The 25817-nt window shown below is 38.0% G+C and overlaps 2 protein-coding genes across 4 annotated transcripts; both read left to right on the top strand.

The window, feature by feature from the left end:
* Window positions 1-7067: 7067 nt before the first annotated feature.
* Window positions 7068-12129, top strand: LOC134798391 (pupal cuticle protein 36-like). 2 transcript variants are annotated; one of them, XM_063770806.1, is made up of 4 exons: window positions 7068-7233; window positions 7382-8189; window positions 10801-10962; window positions 11017-12129. In XM_063770806.1, the coding sequence occupies exons 1-4, from the start codon at window positions 7225-7227 to the stop codon at window positions 11979-11981; spliced, it is 1944 nt and encodes a 647-aa protein (XP_063626876.1). In that variant the 5' UTR covers window positions 7068-7224; the 3' UTR covers window positions 11982-12129. The 2 variants fall into 2 exon arrangements, with proteins under 2 accessions (XP_063626876.1, XP_063626875.1); XM_063770805.1 differs by having other exon boundaries at window positions 10801-12129.
* Window positions 12130-22379: 10250 nt separating this feature from the next.
* Window positions 22380-24838, top strand: LOC134797920 (pupal cuticle protein 36a-like). 2 transcript variants are annotated; one of them, XM_063770265.1, is made up of 4 exons: window positions 22380-22388; window positions 23008-23489; window positions 23938-24068; window positions 24505-24838. In XM_063770265.1, the coding sequence occupies exons 1-4, from the start codon at window positions 22380-22382 to the stop codon at window positions 24810-24812; spliced, it is 930 nt and encodes a 309-aa protein (XP_063626335.1). In that variant the 3' UTR covers window positions 24813-24838. The 2 variants fall into 2 exon arrangements, with proteins under 2 accessions (XP_063626335.1, XP_063626334.1); XM_063770264.1 differs by lacking the exon at window positions 22380-22388 and having other exon boundaries at window positions 22947-23489.
* The last annotated feature ends 979 nt before the right edge of the window (window positions 24839-25817 follow it).

Raw genomic sequence — 25817 nt, 5'->3', positions numbered from 1 at the left:
TACATTAAACAGCAAAATGCAAAAAATAAAAAAAAGTCTGGAGCACGATCCGCCATGTTCCAAGGATCATTCGAAAGTCCGGCAAATGTTATTAGGGACTTGTTTGTTCGCCGCGGACAGTAGGCGCTTGCAAATTGCCCGCGCATGCGTGTATATAATGCCTATAACTTTTCCAATAAAAGACAGAGTTTAAAATGCCACTAAAATATTTATAACCGTGATTCTTTTCGCGACGGTTTGAAATTTTAGAAAATTAATAAATAAGCTTCGCGTGGAGTACTACTAAAATTCAGCACTATTATAGGTACATTCGTGTAAAATTACCACTATATAACTACGGAACTTATATCATTATATTACCTATTTACATTGCTCGTAGTTCTTAATTACGTCTAAAAAACATCTCAACGTTAATCCAAAAAATAATCTTAATGAGAGCGTTGATGTCCGTTTAAAGGGCGTACCGTGAAAACCGAAATTCGATCTTTCTCTTACAAATTTACCATTGCCATTTTTTACAAACTTTGACTACAAATTCATCTTAAGGTACCTTTCGGATCGTCAAATGTTAATTTTTATCACCGTATCGTCGAACGTACCGTTTTCAATGCAATGAAGGCGTAATTAGAGTGACAGAGAAAGATGCCCGCAATTTGCGAACTTCGATTTTCGCGATTATAGCCCAGTGGTCTACCGGTAATACAAACAGATCGGTAAAATAAAAATTATGATTTTTTTAAATTGTACCTCCCATGGAGTTGGCTGTGATCTGACCGCCGCGCCGCTGTCAGTTTCGAAATTGCCCTGCGGATCGAAGATGATAGCATATTGGCATAACGTATAACAAAGGCGAACTATTAACCTATTACAGTTTCGTACAGTCAAATATAATAATATGTAGGTACCTATAAACTATAAATCGTAATTAGATTCCAAAAAAAGTAAGACAATGTTGCCACTGCAATAATTAGTTTGCAAAATAGTAAATTCCTTTTTATAAATAAACACGCTAAGGTAATTTATTTATTGGTAATTTCACTCCTACGTTTTAAAAAAAGGTGTTTTATTTACTTATTTTTACATAAATACAAGGCGCGCTAGTAGAAAGTGGCAACATATACTTACTTTTTTTGGAATCTAATTACATGAGTGATTCTCAAGAAAGTGGCATCGACAGGTTAAAGTTAATGAAAAAATTTTCATTGTATTTTTTTTATTTTTAATAATGAAAAATATGTTTTACCACTTCAAGTACCCCAAATTTTCATAAGGGAACGGAAAATGAAGAAGTTATTTTCAAGACATACAATAACCTATACATTGAATACAGGTTAAAGTTAAGCAGGTTACAGTAAAAAATACATTCATTTTTATTTTTCCCCTTGAACGGATAATAACTTAGAGAATATAACCAAACGGAGTGGTCATTAACAGGCGTTCCCCTCTGTCGAAAATAGGCGGCCAATGGTCAACCTCATGTCAACCACATGTATGGACTGACGTTTATCTGACATGGCTATGTTTACGTTACGTATACATTTGATGTACCCCTCCCCCGCAAAAAACGGCAGAATATTATGTACCGAAAATTGTAGACATGGCGTCTCCGTTGGTTATATTCTCTAAGGATAATAATACGAATGTCTCACTTTTACCATAGATGAATAAACCTTCATACAATATTAAATTGATATTATTACATTAGGCCCCCATACCAAATTCGTAAAATAATCGAGACAAGTTAAAGATAACATTCCGTTACAAAACCCCAGATTTCTGCCTTTAACCACTTGTCTCTACGAAACTACGACACTTGTTCTGCCTAGTGATGTGCCGGCGAGAAATTTCTCGTTCTCGAGAATTCCTTCCCCTGGAAATTCTCAGCGATTCTCGAGAAATTTCTCTTGGACGGAAATTTCTGAGAAAGTACATAAATATAATCAAAACAATATTAAATTTCATATTTTTTTACTTTATAACTGTTAGTGATTAATAACTATGCGTAAGGTATTCGAACCAATTAGACGATACTAAAGGCCAACTTCTCTTTGTTCTCGAGAAGTTTCCGAGAAATTTCTCGGGAACGTTCTCCATAGAAGCATTCCAGGAGAAAATTTCCGGATTGAATATTTAAGAAAAAATACTGGTTATTTCGAGTATTATTGTTTAGAAGCTCAAATAGTCTGGATTTATGTTATATACAGCTGTTGGCTTGATAAGTTGGCTTCTGCCAAATGAAATGAACGTTCTAAGGATAATTTAATTTTGTTCCCGAGAAATTTCTTGAAATTGTTCTCGACTACATTTGGCATTCATGTAAAACAGCCAATCCATACCGATATTATTATACATAAATGCGAAATTGTGTCTGTCTGTTACCTCTTCACGCTTAAACCGCTGGACCGATTTGGACAAAATTTGGTATGGAGATTGATTGGGCCCCGAGAAAGGATAGTTTTTATCAATCATCATCATCATCATCACGCAGACGAAGTCGCGGGCAGAAGCTAGTTGTGCAATAATAAAAAAAATGTTTCATATTAAAGAACTTGAAAACTGTTTTGACAATCTGTAATAAAATATAATATTATGGAGTTAATACAAAATGACTAATTTCTACTCAATAATTAAATGAACGGTAAATATTTAATAAAACAGATTTGAAATATTTGGCAGAGAATCATGGTCATGTCATGAACTATTTCAGGTACCTAGTTTATAAAACAAAAGAAAGCCGCCAAACTTTCCTGTACCCTGTACCGTAAAACGGGGTGAGTAGGTCTCGCGGGGAGGTATGGGTTATGAATGGGGAGAGAAGGATTGAGAGGGGGGTGAGGTGGGTTTTTAAGGCTACTGCTACAAAAATAATGTATTCCAATTTAAAATGGAGCTATAGTAATATTCATAATAAAAAAAAAACGATCCAACAATCTTCCAAAATCACCTTTGTATGAAAAACCCTCTCACCCCAAATACGAGGCACTACGGGACGAGGTGGGGTTTCCTCTTTATCGTCAAAGTTATGAAATGGAACTACCCAAAATAAAATATAAACGTCCGAACCACTTATTATATACACCATTCAGTTTTCACATGTAAAAATAAAATTTTATCGAGGTTTGAAAGTCAAATTTCACCCAACTTACCCCACATTTTACGGTACATAACGCTTATCGCCAATAATACTCCATTGTTTTATTTTCATGTGATTTTTTTTTATTCTCTAGGTAATTTTTGAATAGGGAAGGGTACAAATGCTTTTTTCTCTCAGTGTCATCAATGCTAAGAAAGTGGACGGTTGTGACAAATCAAACGTGTTAATAAATTAAAATTAAAAAGGTAAACTGTTTGAGTAGGTACTTTAGAACTTTGTCGCACGATGGATGTATCAAAGACGTGTGTTCATTTTGTGATGCAGATGCAAAAATATCACAAGATTTGATACGGCATATGATAAATTGCGAAAAAAGTCCGGTTGAAGTAAAACACGAATTAGAAAAGAAAGAACCTGAAGTGATTAATCAATCTGGAGTGTTTCGGATGAGCCCATATTACAGGGAATACATTTAATGAGGTAGCCTTTAATGTTTTTTTCCAGTAGCTAATATATAATAGTATTACGATACAAAAGTAGTACGAAGTGCAAAACTAGAAAATTCGCAACGAGTGGTCATAAATAATTAAAACACGACCGAAGGGAATGTTTTAAATCGACACGAGTTGCGAATTACCTGTTTAAGAAAAATGTGTTTTATTTATTAACTATTTACCATTTAAACGGTGTTGAATGAACCCGAGAAAGTTCTCCGGAGAACATTTTCAAGAAATTTCTCGGAAATTTCTCGAGAACGAAGAGAATTTTGCCTTTAAAGGTTTTAGAAGAACTAAAATGTATTGCGAATACCTATAAATTACTAATATCAACACATACAAAAAACAAATAATCTAATTTTTATTATATTTAAAGTACTTTCTCGAAAATTTCCTTTCGAGAGAAATTTCTCGAGAAGCTTCTCGCGATATTCTCTTGTTTCCGAAACTTCTCGAGAACTGCCCGTCACTACACTTGGGTCATAATGGTACCCTACGGTGGTTAGCTTGATACTTACCTAATATTTTGCCATAGTTATGATCTAAATAAATTGTTCTGTATGAGTCAGATGCAATACCGCGCATGTACAGGTTGGTACAGGTTAACAGAGAAAATATCCTTGGACAAACTTCGTGCGTGAATATTGTTGTAAATAATATATGTATATATAAGGTCTGTGCAAAGTACATTTTAAAAGGTATTGTTTATGTTATTATATAACATGATATTTTATTTACATAAATTGGTGCTTATAAAATCTAAAGAACTAAAACTGGAAGAGCGATGCTTTTGGACAAGACAGGTTACAGTAAAAAGTGCTACTCTTTATTTTTTATAAATATAAGTATTAAATTTAAATAAAAATAATGACTTGGCCTCGATAAACATTGTTTTAGTTTATCTGGATACATTTTTGTTTCATATGAAAAAGAGCAAATAAACATACATTCAATTCAAAAACTCGATGACAGGTTAAGATGCCACTATTTTGAGAATCACTCACATAGTGAGAAAATCTCTTCAATGGAGAAAACTCTTAACATACAAGTAGCCTTACCACGAGCTTGACACTGACCTGACATTGACATATTCGCTAGCGTGTGCATAACTTACTTTCGATGCATCTCGCTCGTACTGGCACATTAGTGCGAGCGAGATGTATAGCAAGTAAGTTACGCAAACGTTAGCGAATATGTCAGTGTAAAACTGGTGGTCACCGTATAGGTGTAGGTCCTACACTAACGTTGTTACTTATCTTAACCCACAAGGTACAATCTACAAGGTTTTCCCGAAAAATCCAAATATATTCCAATTAATCCAGCTTTCATGATTCATTTGAAGACAAATTAAAAACGGGTCACTCACGTATTTCGGTCGGGGTTTTCGGTCGTAACATGTCGAGCGTTTTTCGACTTAAAATACGTGATGTGACCAGTTTTTAATATGCCTGTGTCTCACGGAAGTTTTGTCATTTGAAGACAAGTCAAATTTCCCGAAAGTGCAATCCAATTTGAATCTTAAATGGGAATGATAAAGTAGAAATTCTAGTGGCGCGTATGTGGTCGATAAATCGTACTATGCCTGGATAAGGGTTAATAAATGTTACTTATATGTTATGATTATGATACCTGTTTATATGTTATGATATCATGTCACAAACAAAAAACAGGCAAATTATTCAATTAATATCTCATAACAGTCATTACACGTCAAGTTAACCAGAGATCTGACCTCAGAGTACACTTAAACCCTGATTTTAATACTGTTCGCATTTTTGCACAACATGCTCTCAATGCACGTACCCAACTATTAACCATTTTCAACCTTATTTCAAAGACCATAAGGTCCATCGGTGGTTAGTTAAAAAGTGTTACTGTTTGTACATAATTGCGTCCTTGCACTTGTCGGGTTGTCAATTTTTTTGCCCAACGCACGTTTGCGATGTGCTTTTAATTTTTATAATATTTGACCCCTGCGTAATTTTGCTAGATCCGGGGGTCTATTCTCCAATGTGCTAAAGATGGAGTTTAATTGGTTGGAGTATTGATTAGTAGGTATGCTAAAGTAAATAAATGAGTAAACTTGCTATATCATTTGCTCATGCGAGAATGGACTCTAAAAACTTGGATACAGAGACACGAATTCAGGTCCTTGGAGTCTATTCCCGCATAAGCAAATGATATAGTTCAGTGGTTAGAACTACTTAAATTAATTGCTATAACTTGTAAGCAAAAATTAAACATTGAGCACATTACGTTGCTTATCATGAACAGTGGCACAAAACAAAATGAAATGCCATTTAATTTAAGTGAGTAGGTAAGTAAGCACTTTATTTGCATTAAATGTGGTTAATAAAGGTTTTAATTTTTTTTATTTTAAAAGGATTACATCTAGCTCATTTAGCTGAATAGCAGCATGCAAAATATACATTTTTGCCTGTCTTAAATCTAAAATATCTTATTATTTACAGTAAGATACAGCATGCAACATGTGTTACACATATTGGACATTGTATTTGATGTATTTGATTAAATCCGAATTTAATTGGGTATCGCAGAATGCAGACCCCGGTCACCGCACAAAAAAGCTCGTAAACATTCACACGCACACACACAAGCACACGCACACATGCGCACGCGCAAATAATTAGTCTATCGGAGTAATATCGATCGGGAGGTTTTGAAACGACGCACACATGCAACTGTTAAGGGGACGAACACAATGTCGAGTTTTTTTTGTATTTTTTTTGTGCCAGGATTAAATTCTGTCAGTAAAAGTACAGATAGATTTATATTTAATGCGCATAATGGCGATAGAATATTTACATATTGTATCATTAAATAAACACAAATCATTAAAAAAAAATTTAAAGGCAAAATTAAGTGAAAAGTTAACTATTTAAATAATTGATATTAATTGCCTTCATATTAAGGAACGTAAAATTAATTATATTTAGTTTATTATTACACCCCGTTATCTAATGCTCAGTTTGGGGCAAATAGTGATGTTGCTTCACATTATTAGTCGATTCATATTTATCTATAAAGGGTTGTTTGTCAAAATAAAATTCTTATTTTGTGAATGCTCTAGACATTCATTCCAGACATTGATTATCGCAACTGCCCCATCACTTGCCCCCAAACTGAGCATTAGATAACGAGGTGTATTTATTATATAAAAAAACTTACTACGATAGTAACGTGTAGGTATGTTATTAGCAAACAATGCTAAATACATTAACTTCAAATTGTTTCTTGTTTTGCCAAATTAAGTCTTAACAAAAAGTTTTTTTTCTATATTTATGTTAAAGAAAACTACTACCTAACCTACCTACTTATTTTTTCTGTTATGCTACTTTAAATATAATACTTATAAGATATTAATTACATATTCTTTATTCGGCTATTAAAATTTAACGCTCTCATAAAATATGAATTGCAATAATTTAAACACAATTAACTTATTATTTCTGCGAAGTCGAACGTACTCTTAACTAGGAATCTTCGGCAGTCAAAGGTTAGGACCGTGAGTAAAGCTTTAAGTAACTCGCTGTGAACGACTTTACTCCATATAAATAGGATGAGATCCATCAGAAGAGCACATTCAATCCCATCCGTCCACACAGCTTAGACATGAAGCTGGTAATTTTAACAATTTAAACCCTAATACAAAGCAACAACCATCAATTTCCTTAATTGGTCTACAATTTAGACAAATTACAGTTTTAATCTTGACCCGCCCGTCCTTTGACCTTTCACGGAAAAATCACGTGTTTTTTTCTGTTTTCAGATTATAGTCCTATCCCTTATAGCCTTCGGCTATGCTGCGAAGTTGGATAGGACGTATTTACCACCACCAGGTGCTGCGACTGCCGGGGGAAGCCCAGGGTCCCTAAGCGCGCCTGGACAGAGCTTTGGGCAGCAGGCTCCAGGATTCCCAGGATCTCAGTCCCAGGGACCTAGCCAGGCCGGCTCTGGCTTTGGTGGATCCTCATCCGGATTTGGGCGTCCTGGATCTAACCAGCCTTCTGGACCTGCTGGATTTGGCAACACTGGATCATCAGGATTTGGACGTGGATCCAACCAGCCTTCTGGATCAGGATTCGGACCTGAATCGAACCAGCCTTCCGGACCTTCCGGATTTGGCAGCAACGCTGGTTCATTCGGTCGTCCTTCTGGACAGGCTGGGCCTCAGGCCTTCCAGCCTGCTGGCACTGGTGTACAACCTCCTTCTTCCCAGTTTGGTTTTGCGCAAAATGGACCCCAGCAGCCTGAGCGTCCTCAAGCGGCAGCTGACAGGAACGCTGAAATCCTCCGATACGATAACCAGAATGATGGTGAAACCTTCTCTTACAACTTTGAGACTTCGAACGGAATTTCTGCTGAGGAGTCAGGAGTAGCCACCAACGGTGTGCAGGCTCAAGGTGGTTTCTCTTACACGGGTGACGACGGCCAGTTCTACAAGATTTCGTACACCGCTGATGAGAACGGATATCTGCCCCAGGGTGACCATCTGCCTACTCCTCCCCCTATTCCTGATGAGATCCTGAGGTCCATTGAGGAGAACGCGAGGGCTGCTGCTGCTGGGACCCAAGAAGGTAAGATTATACATTTTTTTTATTACGAACATAATTACTGGCGGTTGATGTTGATGTAGCTCACTTGTTTTTGTATGTCTAATTATAGCCTTAGAGAGCTCGATAAATTTTGTTACAAAAACCAAAAGCGCGAAGTTTAATATCTATTTAGCAGTTCAAAGATCAAAATCGCTATGTGCGAAAATGCTTTTTAGAATAGGTATTTACTCGTATCAAGACTACTTTCTTCCATAGGTGCCTATTATGCGCTAACTAATTACTTACCTAATGTAAATAAATACATGTACAAACAGCAACACTGTGGTGTGTGCGGTGGACCTTATTACAAAAAGCATAAGGTCCACCGATGTACAGTTGACAGTGTGGGCGATGGTACAGTAAATATCGATACATTTGCGTATGCGTAATTCGTATAAATAAATTCCAATCATAAGAAATCAATTCTGATCGTTACTGTAAACATTCGTGTAGATTTAATTACAAACGTGCCTATCAAATTATTTCTAATTAAAACATCAATCAAGGAAGAGCGTTGGCGAGGAAAAAAAATAACCTTAAAAGGGTTAAAGATTTTAACCCTTCGCATGAGATTTAAGGTTGTGGGTAGTTATAATTTTAAATATTAAAATACGTTTGTTTTAGACACATTTTTATTAATGAGCTGTTACTTTTCTAAAGTATTTAAATAATTTAAATGCAATTCCATCTCAGCAGTATTTGTGCAAGTTGCGGAAAGTTTCACAAAAGTTGCATAGTTCTCGTAAATTTCAGGAAAATCATATGAAATAAAGGAAACTTTCATTTTGGAAACGGAACATTCAGATCCCCGTACAAAAATATGAAAAATCTCCGAAATTTTTCAATGTGGAAATTTCATAATTTTTTAACCTTCCGACGTCATGTCAGTAGCAGTCTTTAATTCTCAAAGTTTGTGGTCCATTAAAATCCTTAAAATGATATATTAACCTCACGACTTGTGTGACTTCCCGAGTAATAGTAAAATGCGAAGATTTTCGCGTTGTACAGTCACGAATCTTATTACAAAACGTTATTTGCAACATCAGTAACATAGTAATTTGCCATCTGTTGTCATATACCGAAGCTATTATTTCTAATGAGTATATTCCCATAAAGGATGACTCGCGCTAGACCGGGCCGGGGCCGGGCCGGAGCTTCCGGAGCTTTCTATGGAAAGCACCACGTGATCACCGATCAGCCGTCATAGAAAATGACATGTCAGACGCCTCAGCCCGCGCCGGGCCCGGTCTATCGTGCGAAAATGGCAGAGGATAAAATATGTATTAAAAATTGCAGTTTTAACATATTAAACAAAAGTTACTGTTACTGACGATGAAATCGATAAAAAAATAAATTTTGAAATACTTATACAGTTGATATCAGCATATACTCGTATTTCAAACAGAAAGTAAATTAACGTTTAGGTGTTGTAAGAGGCATGCTAAGTTTGATTGACTGTATTGTTCTTAGATTTTGTGTTCGCTTGATGGCGTGTATACAAAGAAGGCATTAAGATTGCACATGTTCATAAGTTTTAGAGTACAGTCAGCAACACAGCACCAATAGTAGCGAATAAAATAACACGCCAAGTCAATACACTCTTTTTTTGGACAGTCGTGTAAAAAGTACCTATCTGCCACCCCGGAATACTCTTCCAAATAGCGAGATATGACAGTTCGTGTTTCAAAGTATTTGCCACAGTGTAATTGTTCAGCATAAACATGCATATCTCTTTTTGTTCAGCTGTTAGAGAATGGTAAATGGGCATTTTCACTTATAACGTGTAACGTGTACCATTAACGGCCGGTTAGCAATCGTTACAAAACTGACGGTCAATGTCAAATCGAATCCCATACATTTTGTCAGGAATGTGACGGTTAGACGTTACTGAAACATGACTTAGGGTCAAACATATCACTGTGTTATGTCTTTCCTGTAGACATACACAAGAGTTAAGGGCTATAAAGGTTAATTTTCTTATTTAACCCTTATCCACGTGAAAAGGTCCTCCTTTTATTTAGAGAACTATGATAAAATCATTGCTTACATGCCCACAAGCTATTAACTATTGCCCGCAGGAGAGAAAAATGTGCTGTTCGCGATAACACACTAGTTTTCTCTCCTGTGGGCAATAGTTAACAGCTTGTGGGCATGTAAGCAATGATTTTATCATAGTTCTCTAAATAAAAGGAGGACCTTTTCACGTGGATAAGGGTTAAATAAGAAAATTAACCTTTATAGCCCTTAACTCTTGTGTATGTCTACAGGAAAGACATAACACAGTGATCTGTTTGACCCCTTAAGTCGCGCTTTAAAGTACATACAAGTTAAAATGAAATTGCCCAAATCTACTTACAAACCTTAATTTAATAGCATAAACTTTAATTTTACTGCTACACAAAATATAGGACTTTTCTTCATTGTATCACTTTCACTAGATGATTTTGATATAAAATCTAAGTTATAATAATTTCATAGAAGTTTGACGTTTAAAATAACACTTGCACTGCGTGTGCTATTAAAATCGTTGCAGACTAATCCTGGCCTCTCTAGGTGTTTAATAAATGTCCAATGCATTTTTATTACTCAACAGGTGCCTACAACCCTGAAGAAGACAACGCTCCGGTATACAACGCTCCCTCCTTCAACCAAGGTCAAGGTCAACAGTTCGGCGGTTCTACCGGCTTCGGACCTTCTGGCTCTGCTGGACCATCTGGACCTCAGACCGGTTCCAACCAGGGCTCGACTCAAGGAAGTGCTGGACCATCTAGACCCCAGGGATCCGGTTTCAACCAGGGCTCGACCCAAGGAAGTGCTCCATCTAGACCCCAGGGACCCGGTTTCGGCTCCGGCTCGACCCAAGGAAGCCAAGGACATCAAGCCCAATCAGCCTTCAATGGAAATGGCAACCAAGGATTCTCTGGCCAGCGTGCTCAGGGCCAAACCGGCGGTCAGGCTGGATATGACTACTCCAGGCCCCAGGATCAAGGTCGTCAGCCTAATGGAAACGCTAACGCTATACCTGCTGGACCCTTCAAGCCTTCAGGCGCTCAGAGCCAGGCCAGGCCCTTCCCAGGACAGAACCAACCGAGCCAGCCCTCAGGTCAAGCCAGACCCTTCTCAGGACAAAACCAGCCGTCTGGCCCAGCTTCCAACCAGAGACAATACCTGGCTCCTGAGTCTCAGCAGCGTCAACCTGGAAATCAAGCCGGCTCTGCTCCTCAGTCGTTCAACCAAGGTCCCCAAGCTCCCCGTAGCCAAGGCCAGGGCTCTGCCCAGTTCAATCAGAACCAAATTGGATCTGGATCGCAGCCTAGCCGTGGACCATCTAACTTTGGCCAGAACCAGCCATCGCAAGGATCCCCAGCTCAGAGAGGCCCCCAGGGCCCTCAAGGCCCGAGAGGTCAGGGCAACACTCAACAAGACGGCTATGAATACAACCGCCCTCAAAACGCTTTCAACGCCGGCAGCCAATCCAGGCCTCAGGGTCCTAATGGTTCAAGACCTCAAGCTGCTTTCCCTGGCTCAAGCTCTCAAGGTCAACCTGGATTCCCTGGTGCTTCAAGCCAGACTGGTTTCCCTGGTGCCCAAGGCCAAGGTGCGTTCCCTGGCTCTAACCGCCCAGCGGCGCAAGGACCTCAAGGTTTCCCTGGTTCCCAGGCTCCCAAAGGTCAGGGTCCTGGACAGCAACCCCAAAGGCCTTCCAATCAGGAAACTTTCGGAGGACCAAGGCAACCACCCAGCTTCAGCCCTGAAGAAGGATACAAATACTAAATAGCCAAAGGACGATAGCTCATATGAATGCGGCATTAGAAAATATACAAAAAAAGTTACTCTGTACGTAGTTTTATGTTGTACATAGTAAGTTTAATATTTTGTCACTGTGTGATAGAAGGGAAATAAATTATGCAATTTTTCGAAAGCGATAACTTTTTTTATTTAAGTCTCCTTTGCTTCATCTTCACCCTGTATGAAATTCATACCGATTATTAAACAACAAAAAATATGCAAATAATTCTTCTTCTAATTAAGTCAGTGCATAGTAAAGTGATAAAAAAAGTAGCACAACTGCCATGAGAAATGAAAATAGTCAAAACTTGTATGTAATTACACTAATTACAGACAGCAGATTTTTCAGACGTCAAATAAAATATATATTCAGATACAGACATAAAGGCGGCATATGAAAAAGATTTTAAAAAAGCCCTAAAAATCTTTAAAAAAATTACTTAGATAGGTATCAAAAATTAATTAATCACAAAAACCATGTCAATGTGTCGAAAAAACCTTATTTAACCCGGAAAACATAATTAAGGTCAAAAAAATTCAAGACCCTAACAATTGAGACATCCTGGTTTACAAAACATGTCAGATTTCATTGCTGTCAATCTTTGGCAACACACACGCACCGTATTAGCTGCCCTGACATTTTAACCAACAGTCAAAAATAATGGTAGCCTACAAAAACTATATAATTAGTGTCCAACTCATCAAAGATTCACACGCGTGAGATTTAAGTGGTCTGCTTCGGGCTATCAGAGTTAAACGAGTAGTATACTTTAAGTAGACGATAGTACGCATTACGCAATCTGTAATGTGAGCTTTGTACAGTGCATGCTAAAAAACGTTCCGTATTTATAAAAGAAAAAATCTTTCTGTAGTCGTGATTTTGGCTAGATATATTATAGTCGGTGTTATATACTTGTTTCTTACACCATCCAGCACACCACTATATCACGGATATTAACTTTTTCATTCGATTTTTTTTTATTGGTAGAAATACCTACTGAATCAAACTATCGATCAAGATACTCTAAAAATCTAATATCCTTTATGGAAATATGATGAACATACCGAATATACTTGGCAAAAACGACGACAAGGTGTCTCAGTTTCCGCAAACTCCTCTTGTCAGACCTGTGGTAGACCATGTCGGTCTCGCATCGCATTCAGCCACCAAAAACGGTGTTTCTCCGGTGTGTTACACCATAAATCGTCTGCTATAGACGAAAAGGCCTATGATGATGATGATTAATGATCAAACCTTCTGTCTTCTTTCGTTTCCGCTTCTCTTTGCCCAAAATTAAAGCAACGCTAAAGCAGATTACATTGACTTCATTGATAAATGACATACCTAGGTACCGTACTTCTTCCCACAAACTTTGACCAACAACCACACTTATTTAAGCGAGCAATTATACCTTATGTACACGCAATAAGGTAGATAATGTAATGTTGAATGGTCAGTTAAAGATAATTGAGACGGTGTGAAGAGGGCTTAATACCGGTAATCATATCGGCCGTACAAATTACTCCGTTTAAATGTGATTATAATATAGTTAATGAGAGTGTTATGAAACAGCGTAACGTTTTGTATGCTGTAAAAAGGATAATTCAATTATGTTTTTGTTTGTGTTCAAGTGGCATGTTATGGTATTTGTAATTTGTGTAGGTATAATAGCAAAGAGAATTTATCAAACTAAAGGAATATTGTCAAAGTAAATTATTTAGTCAGTACATTTACTGCCATCTTTCGACACAATTGATTAACACTGTTAGAACGGCATTTAACTTTGATCCTTATTTTTTCACTGATACGTGTTAAATTTGTTAAATGTCAAAAAGTATCGCCATCTACTCGAGGTTAGGTCAAAGGTATGGTGCCATCTTTTCGACTGATGACCTATATTGACCTACTGGTGTTTAGTTTACTATGTTGGTTAGTTTAAGCAGTACATCCTACAGTTTAATTTATTGCTCGAATTACAGGACGCACCCGGTATATGGAGTCGCACGCGAGAACGCAAGTCATGCTAGCCGATCTGAACTCATCTAGGTGGTCTATAGGTTCAGTAAAGGCTACTAGTAACCTGGCCATTAGTTTTACGGACGGGGCCATCAATCAGAACTGCTTACTACGAAACAGTAAAATATCTGCCCTATTTCTTGCTAAGAAATGATTTGCTCTCTTTTATCATAGGTATTAATCATTATGAAAGGCGTAATTGTTAAGAATTAACCAAGATAAACAATATGATGAGTGTTATTTGCAACTTATCAAAAAGTATTATTGGAGAAAAGTATATATACTACTACTAATATGCTCTTTAAGAAAGTGATTTCTAGGGTTCCGTATCCCAAAAGGAAAAAATGGAACCCTTATAGGATCACTCGTGCGCCTGTCTGTCATTCCACGCCCCTCTATCTCCGAAAGTTCTGGGCTAAAACATTGAAAAAAATACACAAGAATAATTATACATAAAATAGTTCTTCACTTGTAAATTTGTACGTAAGTATGACAGGGTACGTAAGTGTAACACGTCGAACATGGTTCGCGGTAAAGGGGCCCACTGATTAACAGTCCGCCGGACGGTATCGGCCTGTCAGTTAGAACAAAATTTTGACAGTTCCGAACAACTGACAGGCCGATACCGTCCGGCGGACTGTTAATCAGTGGGCCCCTTAAGCCCGCTGGTATTTACGGACTGTTAGTACAGTCATTATATCAAAAAAACCGACCCTACCCGTGAATAATCAGTTCTTGGATTTTTTTTTCGTAGGTCCCTTGGGGGGGTCACTGGGAGTGTAAATTCAAAAAGTAGACTGAATCAGGCTCCTGTGTATATTCGAAAAACGGTTTTTCTTGAATAACTTGGCCATTTTTGATTTTACAGTAAAACCGTGAGGACAAAAATTGTGGGAAATTTGATTCTCTACAAGTTTGGTCCTCACAATTTTTCTTCTAGGATCGATATTTTGGAAATTAAATTTGAAAAAAGCGACAAATTCAAAATATTTTCATCATCTCGTTTTTGAGGACTCCGAGGGACCTACGAAAAAAAAATCAGAGAACTAATTATTCACAGGTCAAAATCTATAATGACTGAACTATGTTATCTGAAGCCCGGGCTTTTCCTTCGTCAAACATTGGTACGAACTGGGATTCGAACCGACGAACCCGGCTTATAAATGTTGGAAGCCGCGCGGCTACTAGCGCTCACCATACAACAGAGTATTGTCTGTCAGTCAGTTTTATCAGGAAGATAGGCAAAACCTTTACCTTATCAAATTCATTATCCAAGAGAAATAGCTGTCAGTAGGCGCACGCGCTCACCGTGTTATTATCATCGCTTGCGCGAGTTACAGTGAGTGGAGTTGTAAATCGAGTTAGGGCCACTTGCACCATTCATTAACCCGAGGTTAATCGATTAAACCTTTAGTTACCATGGTTACTAGTACAGTTTGACACTGGGTGAACGGTTTAACCGGTTAACCCCGGGGTAGGTGCAAGTGACGCGAGTGCGTGCGTGAGTGCGTGTAATAATGTTTCAATATATTAAATATCTCAACAATTGGCAGAATTACTGAGCAGTATTGCAGCATAATATTACAGGCGACTGCATTACTGCCGCGAATGTCAAGTGAATGAGATTGGGAGTCGTTTATTGCCTATTAGTGCTTACATCTTTCAGTTCTCGCAGGATTGTGTCAGTTAAGTTGCATCCATAAACCGGACAAGTGCGAGTCGGACTCGCGCACGAAGGGTTCCGTACCATTACGCAAAAAACGGGAAAAAGTCACGTTCGTTGTATGGGACCCTCGCTTAAATATTTATTTTATTCTGTTTTTAGTATTTGTTGTTATATCGGCAACAGAAATATATCATCTGTGAAAATTTCAACTGTCTAGTTATCACGGTTCATGAGATACAGCTTAATGGACAGTGGAGTCTTAGTAATAGGGTTCCGTTTTTACGGAACCCTAAAAAATATCAAAATGGGTGTAAATTGTTGCTGTCCTAGTTTTTGACATTTACTTACGGGACTGCAGCAGCTTAGTAATCTGAATAAGAACCTTTACGGTCTGGCCACGACATTGCGCGACTGGCTTCGGCTAAGGCGAAAACCATAGCTGTGTCTCGCTCCAACCTATGGTTGTCGCCGTAGCCGAAGCCAGTCGCGCAATATCGTGGCCAGGCCGTTAGATAATCCCAGGCTTGTACGGCGATCGGAATGATACGTCGGACAATTGAAACAAATTACGATTATGCACGCACAGTTTGCGAATATCGATCTTTTGATGATGATGACCAACGTAGCTTTTGGGATTTATTCTAATGAACAGTAGAGTCGAGAGTTTCAGTCTGACCACTATTTGCCACTATCTATATATGTCTTTACTTACTACGGTGACGCGACGACCCAAAGTGAGTCCTGGCCTCCGACACCAGATCACGCCATGCCTCTCGGTCCTGCGATAGCTCTCGCCAGTCCCCATGGCCGAGATTGAGCTGGTCTTGAGCTACTACGTCGTTCCTGCGGTACCTGGAACGTCCAATCGGGCGTCTCCCATTTGGTTGTCCCAAGTACGCTCTCTTCACGGCACGATCCTCTCCCATTCTCTTTAAGTGTCCGAGCCACTGAAGCCTAGCCGCTTTGGTCGCAATAATGTTGGGTTCGGATACCAGGTCTCTCAGGACTCAGGATCTACATGTCCTAGTGTCCCAAAATTATTTAATGGGTACTGTTGCGACATTACAGTGCGGGCCAGCTTCAACCCTATCCTGGCTACTGTAGCGGGCCGATACGACTCACCTGTAATGCGGCATATTGAGTGTGTTTTAACCCTTACTAGGTAATTATTGTTGTTATCGCTGTCTGTGTGTGTTTGTCGCTGTCGCTGTCGCTGTATCTATCAATTTCCTTGATAAAATGAGTGATGTATTAAAAGAAATTGACAGATACATCGGCGACATTAATGTCATTAATTCTACCGCAGTAATGTCACAACACTAATGCAGCTGCATTTGTCACCCGAATGTCACCCTTATTGATTAAATTAATATTAAGGTTCCAGTCAGATTGGTTTATCTAAGAGTTTAACTCAGCTGCCGGTACCAATGTTACGATCTAAGCTAAAATAAACAATGCCGTAGGTCAAGTGTGCTGCGTATTTTGCGTAGGTACCTGATCCCAAATGTCCCAACTCCAGGTCATCATTTCACCATTCTATAACATAAGATTATAGTAATAAGGACTATTATCGCGTGGAACATGAGAGACTTAGGTCTTTTAGTGGTCAGATATGGAGAATTTTAACGGACCGTGCAGAATTGAAGTAGTTACTTGTAAGGAATTTTGATCGAAAGTTGAATAGATTGCATTTTTGTGCGTAGTTTTTTTAAATACCCACAACCGTGGACGTATTGGAAATGACGTAGCGCAGGGCGGTCTTATTACACCGCTACGCTATTACTACGATGCTAGTGAACATAGATGGATGGTATTCAAAAATTGTTTTTTGAGGTTATCTACGCGAAAACAAAGAAAATGTCAATGTTACAAGCATAGCTTTGTATACTATACACAGAAATCAGAAATGTATTTGCTAAAAACATGGTCATTACAAAGGTATTTACAACAGAGGTATTGAGTTTCACATGCTTTGTCAGTAAAGACATGCAAATATAAACACTTATTCTAGTCTAAACTATTTTTACGAAACCATAATCAATACATTTAATTACATAGATACTTAATAGCTACGGCAAATTCATTTCTCTTCAGGAATTCGTTAACAGAATAGAAGCATTCTTCTAGCAACCATTGCGAAAGTTTTCTTTTCAGTTCCCTTAAAGACAAGTTTTTGAGACTATTCGGTAGAGCATTAAATAATCTGATGGCCATCGGATAGCAACTGTTCTTAAATAATTTCGTTTTTATTCTAGGCAAGTACAAGTTATCTGGGTAACGGGTATTAAAGCTCCACACATCACTCACCTTTTTAAATAGGTTTGGATTTGTCTTTACAAAAATACACATTTCATAGATATACAGTGATGGTAATGTTAAAAGTTTAAGCTCTTTGAATAAAGGTTTACAAGATACATGCTGTCGTACATCACAAATATTGCGTATGCATTGTTTTTGTGCGATAAAAGTCTATTTATATGCACCGAGTTACCCCATATTAAAATCCCGTATCTAAGTATTGAGCAAATGTAGCCATGATATGCTTGAATAGCAGTTTGTCTATCTGTTACTTTAGTCAAACGCCAAAGAGCATAAGCAAAGCTGTTTGTTCTTCCACATACTTTGTCGATGTGCGATTTCCAAGAAACTTCACACTTATCATCTAAAAGTATTCCAAGAAATGGCACTTGGTTATTCTCTACTAAAGTTTTTCCATCATATTCAACTTTTAGGTCCTGTTTTTGGCCATATATGTTGTGAAATTGCACATAAGTAGTTTTATTAATATTTACATTCAAATTATTAAATTTAAGCCATTTAATTATTGTATAAATAGTATTGTTTAAGTATGTCATTATTATATTCTTCATTATTATAATTATCATTTAAAGTTATTGGCACATTGCCAATAACTTTAAATTTAGGCATCTAAATAAATAAGGTATGCACACCTAGGTTCGGTTGTAACGAAGTTTGAATACTTCAGTATACTTAAATGTTTACAAAAGCAGCTTATAAACTCTTTATCTTTAGGTATTAAAATAAAAGTAAACAAAATCTACCCTCAAATGGCTCCTTAAGCCAGTTGGGGATAAAAGAAAACATCACATGATCAAATAATGCAGGTTAAAGTCAGGTCGTTCAGTGACTGATCCAGGCGGCATTGTATTTGGTTGGTTAACCAATAAATGTTATAACTTTTCGAAAATGTATAAATTGTTTGTTTACTTTTTTAAATACCTAAAGATACAGACAACTAGTGTCCGACCGAAACATGTTTTTTTGCCGAAACCGAAACCGAAACCGAATGTTCGGCTTTGGCTCTAGTTTCGGCCGAAACCGAATGTTCGGCTTTGGCTCTAGTTTCGGCCGAAACCGAAACCGAACCTTTTGTAGACTTGTTAAAATCGTTTAAAAAATGTCATAAAACCGCTTTTACACACATATTATGGAGCTGTCAACACCCAATGTCCTTGAAATTGATGTTACTTAAGCAGTTTTTTAAGAAAATTACTAGAGTTAGACCAAGGTAATTTTGCAACGATTTTGATAACAAACGCAGTGCAAGTGTTATTTTAAACGTCAAAACTTCTATGAAATTATGACGTATAAATAACATTTGCACTAGTTGCACTGCGTATGCTATCAAAATCATTGCAGAATTTTCTTAGTCTAACTCTATTCATTCACCAGTCAAGCTAACATGTAGATACAGGGTCAACCAAAAACGCGAGCGCAGCGAGCGCGAAAATTTTTGTTAAAATATCGCAAGGCCGGGTACCGATCTTCACCTGGGCCTAAAAGTCCGAAGTGCCCCAGTGAGGCGAACTTTCATGCGAAGTCAAAGCCGTGCTTCAGGCTTCAGGATAAGTAGTTGAGCACAAACTCCAACCAATGTCCATTGTATTAAAAAGCGAGATATTTCCTTGAGCGCTGGTGGCCTAGCGGTAAGAGCGTGCGACTTTCAATCCGAAGGTCGCAGGTACAAACCCCGGCTCGAATCCAATGAGTTTTTCGGAACTTATAGGTATACGAAATATCATTTGATATTTACTATTTGCTTTTCGGTGAAGGAAAAACATCGTGAGGAAGCCGGACTAGTCCCGTTAAGTCCTAGTTTACTCTCTGGGTTCAAAGGTCAGTCTGATGGCAGTCGCTTTCGTAAAAACTAGTGCCTACGCCAATTCTTGGGATTAGTTGTCAATTGGACCCCAGGCTCCCATGAGCCGTGGCAAAAATTCCGGGATTACACGAGGAAGATGATGAGTTTTCTTATTATTCCTTTGCCCAGGCCCAGTAACATGCGACAGTGCTATCTCATTTACTCCGATACAATTAGACAGTGTGCGCGTTATAGGTATTAACAGCCTCTTAAGACTGCGTCTAGTGGCGCCCTCATTAGTGGAATTGTGTTTTGATAATAAACCAGTTAATTACTGTACCTATACATGAATCAGTATATGTAGGTACATATTAATATTGTTGTCCTACTTATTCCCCAACTTTTGGTCTTTGTCACATAGTTTAGTTTCATAGTACGAAGTACCATTTCGTAAGTTTCGGCCCGGCCGAAAGGTTCGGCCGTTTTTTGGCCGAAACCGAAACTACAGCCGAAACATGAATTTTTGGCCGAAACTGGCCGAAACCGAAACCGAAACCGAACCTTCGGTCGGACACTAAGACTAACTAAAACATTTTTTTATTAGGTACTTTTCTTAAAAATTCGCGTTTTCGGTTCTATAGTGTCGGCCAATTTAAGGCCTCAGTGTTAGCGATCTATTTGTAATTTTGAAACTGTTAAAATTTTCGCAAACTACGCAGGGATACATGAGTCGAAAAAATATATGTAAGTACCTATGCAGATAAACATTAGAAATTTGTAGTTAAATATCTTTATGACTGTACGATATTTTATAATGTGCATTTGAATTCTTCTGTAAGTGCAATACTATACTTCCATTGTCCGTGAGCTAGCACTCAATCCTAATAACATTCAGTTACCACTCTGTGCGCAATTATGAAATCCAAAACACAAAAAACGAATCCTTTTCATAACATAATATAAATCAATCTACATAAAACATCAATAAAATCGAATAGGTCACAATTACCTATATCTAGACCAGTCCAAATTGGGCACGATATAAATTAGACCGTCTTTTACACAGAGGTCGGTCAAAAGGTTCCAGTGCAAGGCCGTCGATATGTGGAAGCAAAGCTCGTGTGGTTATTGAGGTGTTCGTGGGTGTGCCAAAATGATGGTGTTATGCGAGAGTGAAGTATTTTTTTACCTATCGCTGTATCTTTAGGTATTAAAATAAAAGTAAACAAACAATTTGTACATTATCGGGTAGGTAGTTATAACGTTATTGGTGAACCAACCAAATACAAAACCGGCTGTTTGGATAATGTTTTCATCTACCCTCAACTGGCTTAAGAAGTCATTTTTAAGGGTAAATTTTGTTTACTTTTATTTAAATACCTAAAGATACAGAGTTTATAACTGCGGCAAGGTTTATGATTTTAGCAGTCCATGTGTATGACATAGACATATCTATGCGTGAATTGAATGTATATTATATATCGACGGGGTGTAATGTGTAACGTGTAGTGGTGTGGTGCATCGTAGCGTCGAAAGTACTGAGCTGATTTGCCTGATTTTCATGCTGATGTATTCAACGATTTTGCAAGTGACATAGGCTACATTTTAACTGTCTTTAAAACTAACTGTAATCGGGTCATAGTTTTCAATCACTTGTTTTATAATTAATCTCAGGCTTCCTATCATCAATGAAAAAGCTTCGTGAAATTAAGTCTCTTTTTCATTGCTCTTTGCTTTTGCATAAGCTTTAATGCCACAGAGACTAGAACTGCTCATCTTTCTATACATGATAAGTATTTCCGCTTAAGCAACATGTAATAAAGTTAATGATACTCAATGGAAAAAATGATATAATTTAGATCAAACATATGCTAAAAATATCATTTCCCGGTTTGTGTTGTTTATTATACCTTGTAATAATATCTTTGTCAAAGAAAAAAATACGAATGACAATTTATTAAATTACAATTCAATTTAAAAAAAAATTGTTTAGTTACTAAACAAATAAGTTTTTGGCAAAAATTTCATTTTTGGTACAAGCTTTTATCGCTGACTGTACTTTTCTTACGACAGACAACTAATACTCATCCAGACAATTCTAAAAACCCCTAACACAATTAGTTTCATCACCGAGTTCCTATGGCCAGTTGGCCACCTACTGTCTCCATCATCAGATCAGTTCGACAGTACCATATTATAGTATTGTCATCAGAACTACATACAGCTGAAAATTTTCATGACCCTACGATCCTTGGAAGATGGTTAAATTAGTTACCTTAATAGATTCCATTACACAGTTACATACAGGTCGACCTAATAAAAGCTTGTTAAAAACGTAGTGTTATGTTTTAGATTTAATCAAAATTTCAAATGTCGATTCTTTACCAAAACTTTTGAATCATACCTCTTGCATAAACACGTCCACAACAATTAAGCGTCCATCTTTGCGTATTACATGATTAAGCAATAGCGAACCACGACCGATCGGCCCATCTTCAATATCTAAGTAGATCGATCGGGTATATATATAGTACAATGTTTTAATTGCTATCACAACATCATTCGGATCTGAACTGAGTGGTAGCTACAGCAAAAAACATGAAATTGGTGCGTAGTTTTTGTATTGGAGCAAAAAATACATGAGTTGCATTGATAACTCGATTTAAACGAGATTTACTGACAAGTGTTCTATTAAGTGAACCATTCTAAATAAACAAAAAGTTTTTTAGTTTAACTATGTTGATAACTGTTCTAATTAGTGAAATAAGTAGTGAGCTTTCGGTGCTCAGTATTTTAAAGCATTCTGTATTTTTGATTACTGTGTAAAGTAAACATACACTATTAACCTAATTGGTTTTACACAATCATCATCTACACTCATTAGTGAAAAGTTCGGTAACATGTCAAAAGAAGGTGTCATGATTTTATAATTAGCCTACTTTAGTGTTACCCCGCGTCTCTCTGGTCTGCCTCATGAAGAAAAAAACTTAAAATGTAACAAACAAACCACGGTATCAGTCTAAAAAAAAGGGTCCAGAACAATTAAAGGGTCATTCTCTGAGAATATGTCTGCCGTTGCGTCTAATTGCCAGGATTATTTTCATACATTTAGTATGGATCGCGGCAATTAGACCGCAGACATATTTTTCGAGAATGACCCTAAAATAAGAGCTTCGTGAACAAAGTTTTGAACTGAACTCTAAAAATGTTTTCTATTCTGTTGCAGATCATCATTCTCTCTGTCGTGGCCTGGGCTAGCTGCGCCAAGCTAGACCGGACCTACCTCCCCCCCAACGCTCAGTCTTCATCTGGATCCAACTTCCTCCAAGCCCCTGATAGCCGGGGCAATGGGCAAGGCAACGGTTTCAATGGAAACGGATTCAACCAGAACGGAAATGGGTTCAACCAGGACGGAAACAATTTCAACCAGAATGGAAACGACTTCAACCAGCTCGGAAACGATTTCAATCAGAACGGCAATGGATTCAACGGAAACGGCTTCGACCGCCCTGAAAGACCTCAAGCCGCTTTCGAAAAGAACGCCGCTATCCTTCGCCAGGATTCCCAGAATGATGGAGAGACTTATTCTTATGCTTATGAAACTGAGAACGGCATTTATGCTGAGGAGAGCGGTGTGGCTACTAACGGAGTTGAGGCTCAGGGCAGCTACTCTTACACTGGTGATGATGGACAGGTGTACACCGTCAGGTAAAATATTAGTTCATTGGCTTTTTAACTTCAAACGTCAAGTGAAATTATTGCAAATACTGCGTGCCAGTTTCTGAGGATCCGGTTTGGATGTTTTTTTTTTACCGCGTTGGTAAATATATAGATATAGCCCATCTGATAGTTAGCGATTACCGTAATTTATGTATTTGCATCTACATGAGTGACACATGCGCGTTGTCGATCCTAACATCTTGTACATTTATTTTTAAAGAACTCCACACCCATTGAAATACCTGCAGCGAGTTATTAAACATTCCACAACTAGATGTATATTCAGTTTTTTTCATATACAATGAGCACGTCTTTTCCTTTAACTTCCAGAATTTCTGTAAATTCACTTTGTCATAGTATTTTTTTTAAATGTCCTTTAATTATCATTAATCTTCATAGAAAGTTTGAAAATTCTAGACCATGATGTTTTCCACAGGTACACAGCTGACCAGAACGGATTCGTGCCAGTTGGTGATCACCTCCCCACCCCTCCCCCCGTACCAGAAGAGATCCTGAAGGCACTGGAGCAAAACAGTCGTGATGAGGCTGCTGGCATCTACGATGACGGTAAGATGATTCTCCCCAGGTCCCTCATACGCTCACATCCTCTCTCGGTCTGTCTTTTTATTTAAGCATTATCCCAGTTATATCCTGTTTTTAAGCTCAGAGTTCGATAAATCAATAAAAGGCTTCTTTAAGTTTGTAATAACAATGCGACCAATCAAATATGTAGCCCAAACGATTAGAGATAGTTCACTGTTACTCATTAGACTTCACTGTAAGAAACTGGGCAATAACTTTCTTCATTTCATCCCTGTCTATTTTCGTGGACCAAACATTTATTTGCATTTATTTCATTTCATTTATTTCATCATTTTACTGGTTTTTCTTCTTGAACAAATTATCTATGTAGATAAGAAAGATGCTTATACCCATACAGCTAAATCGCATATATAATAGACACATTTATCTCTAAAAATCTTTCTATCATCTCTAATTTCAGGCTCCTACAGCGAAGGCAAATACGGTGACGGCAACAACCAATACAACGGTAACTTCAACAATGGTAACAACTTCAACGGTAACAACGGTAACAACTTCAATAATGGTAACAGCTTCAACGGTAACTACAACACTGTTAACAGCGATGGCAACGATGAAGACACCGTCGTCACCAACGCCGCCTTCAGATCCGGCTCCCGGGGCTTCGCCGGAGCCACCAAGGCTTACCTCCCCCCAGTTCAGTCCCAGGGCTCCAGTGCCCGATCCAGGCGACCAAGCTTCAACGCGAGGGACGGATACAATTATTAGACGAATTTTGTTGACTGCTTAAAGAATAAAGATTATTTATGACTATGATAATTTATAATTGTTTTTCTTCTTTATTTATTCTTTTAAACAAGATTTCAAAGACAACCAACGTAAAGTAGAGCTTAGGTTTATTGTAGTATTTTTCAAACATCTTGGGAGCGGTGACACAGTTTATCTGGTACAGTTTACCTTGAATACTATTTAAAGGATGACTCACCCAACCGGGCCTGGGCCGGGCCGGACCTGCCGGCGCTTCATTTTCTATGGAAAGCACCACGTGATCACCGATCAGCCGTCATAGAAAATTACATGTCGGACGCCTCGGCCCGGGCTCGGTCCGGTCTTGCGTGAGTTATGCATATATCGACACTTTAGTACCTACCTAAAACATCGACAATTGTCATAACACTCATCACTGAAGTTAATCAAAACAACAAATTTTCATCATCAATATCATAAATATATTGATATTTAGCACAATTCGTTGTACCATTAATCATCATCTTCCTCGCGTTATCCCGGCATTCTGCCACGACTCATAGAAGCCTGGGGTCCGCTTGGCAACTAATCCCGAGAATTGGCGTAGGCACTAGTTTTTACGAAAGCGACTGCCATCTGACCTTCCAACCCAGAGGGTAAACTAGACCTTATTGGGATTAGTTCGGTTTCCTCGCGATGTTTTCCTTCACCGAAAAGCGACTGGTAAATATCAAATGATATTTCGTACATAATTTCCGAAAAACTCATTGGTACGAGCCGGGGTTTGAACCCGCGACCTCCGGATTGAAAGTCGCACGCTCTTACCGCTAGGCCACCAGCGCTTCAATTCGTTGTACTAATCGTTGTATTAAATAACAGTCTGGCATTTAGAACCTAAGCTACAAAGTCGTAATACAAGCTAATATCTTGAAACCCATCTTATTTAACAATAAAGAATTTCCTAAATGGAAACAAAGAGAAATCTTTAGAAACACTCAATAGGCAAACTAGTGGTAAGATTGAACT

This window comes from Cydia splendana, chromosome 16 (assembly GCF_910591565.1).
Source record: "Cydia splendana chromosome 16, ilCydSple1.2, whole genome shotgun sequence".
Taxonomy (NCBI): domain Eukaryota; kingdom Metazoa; phylum Arthropoda; class Insecta; order Lepidoptera; family Tortricidae; genus Cydia; species Cydia splendana.
Note: the sequence above shows the minus strand (reverse complement) of the source record. Positions and strands in the feature narration are given on the sequence as shown.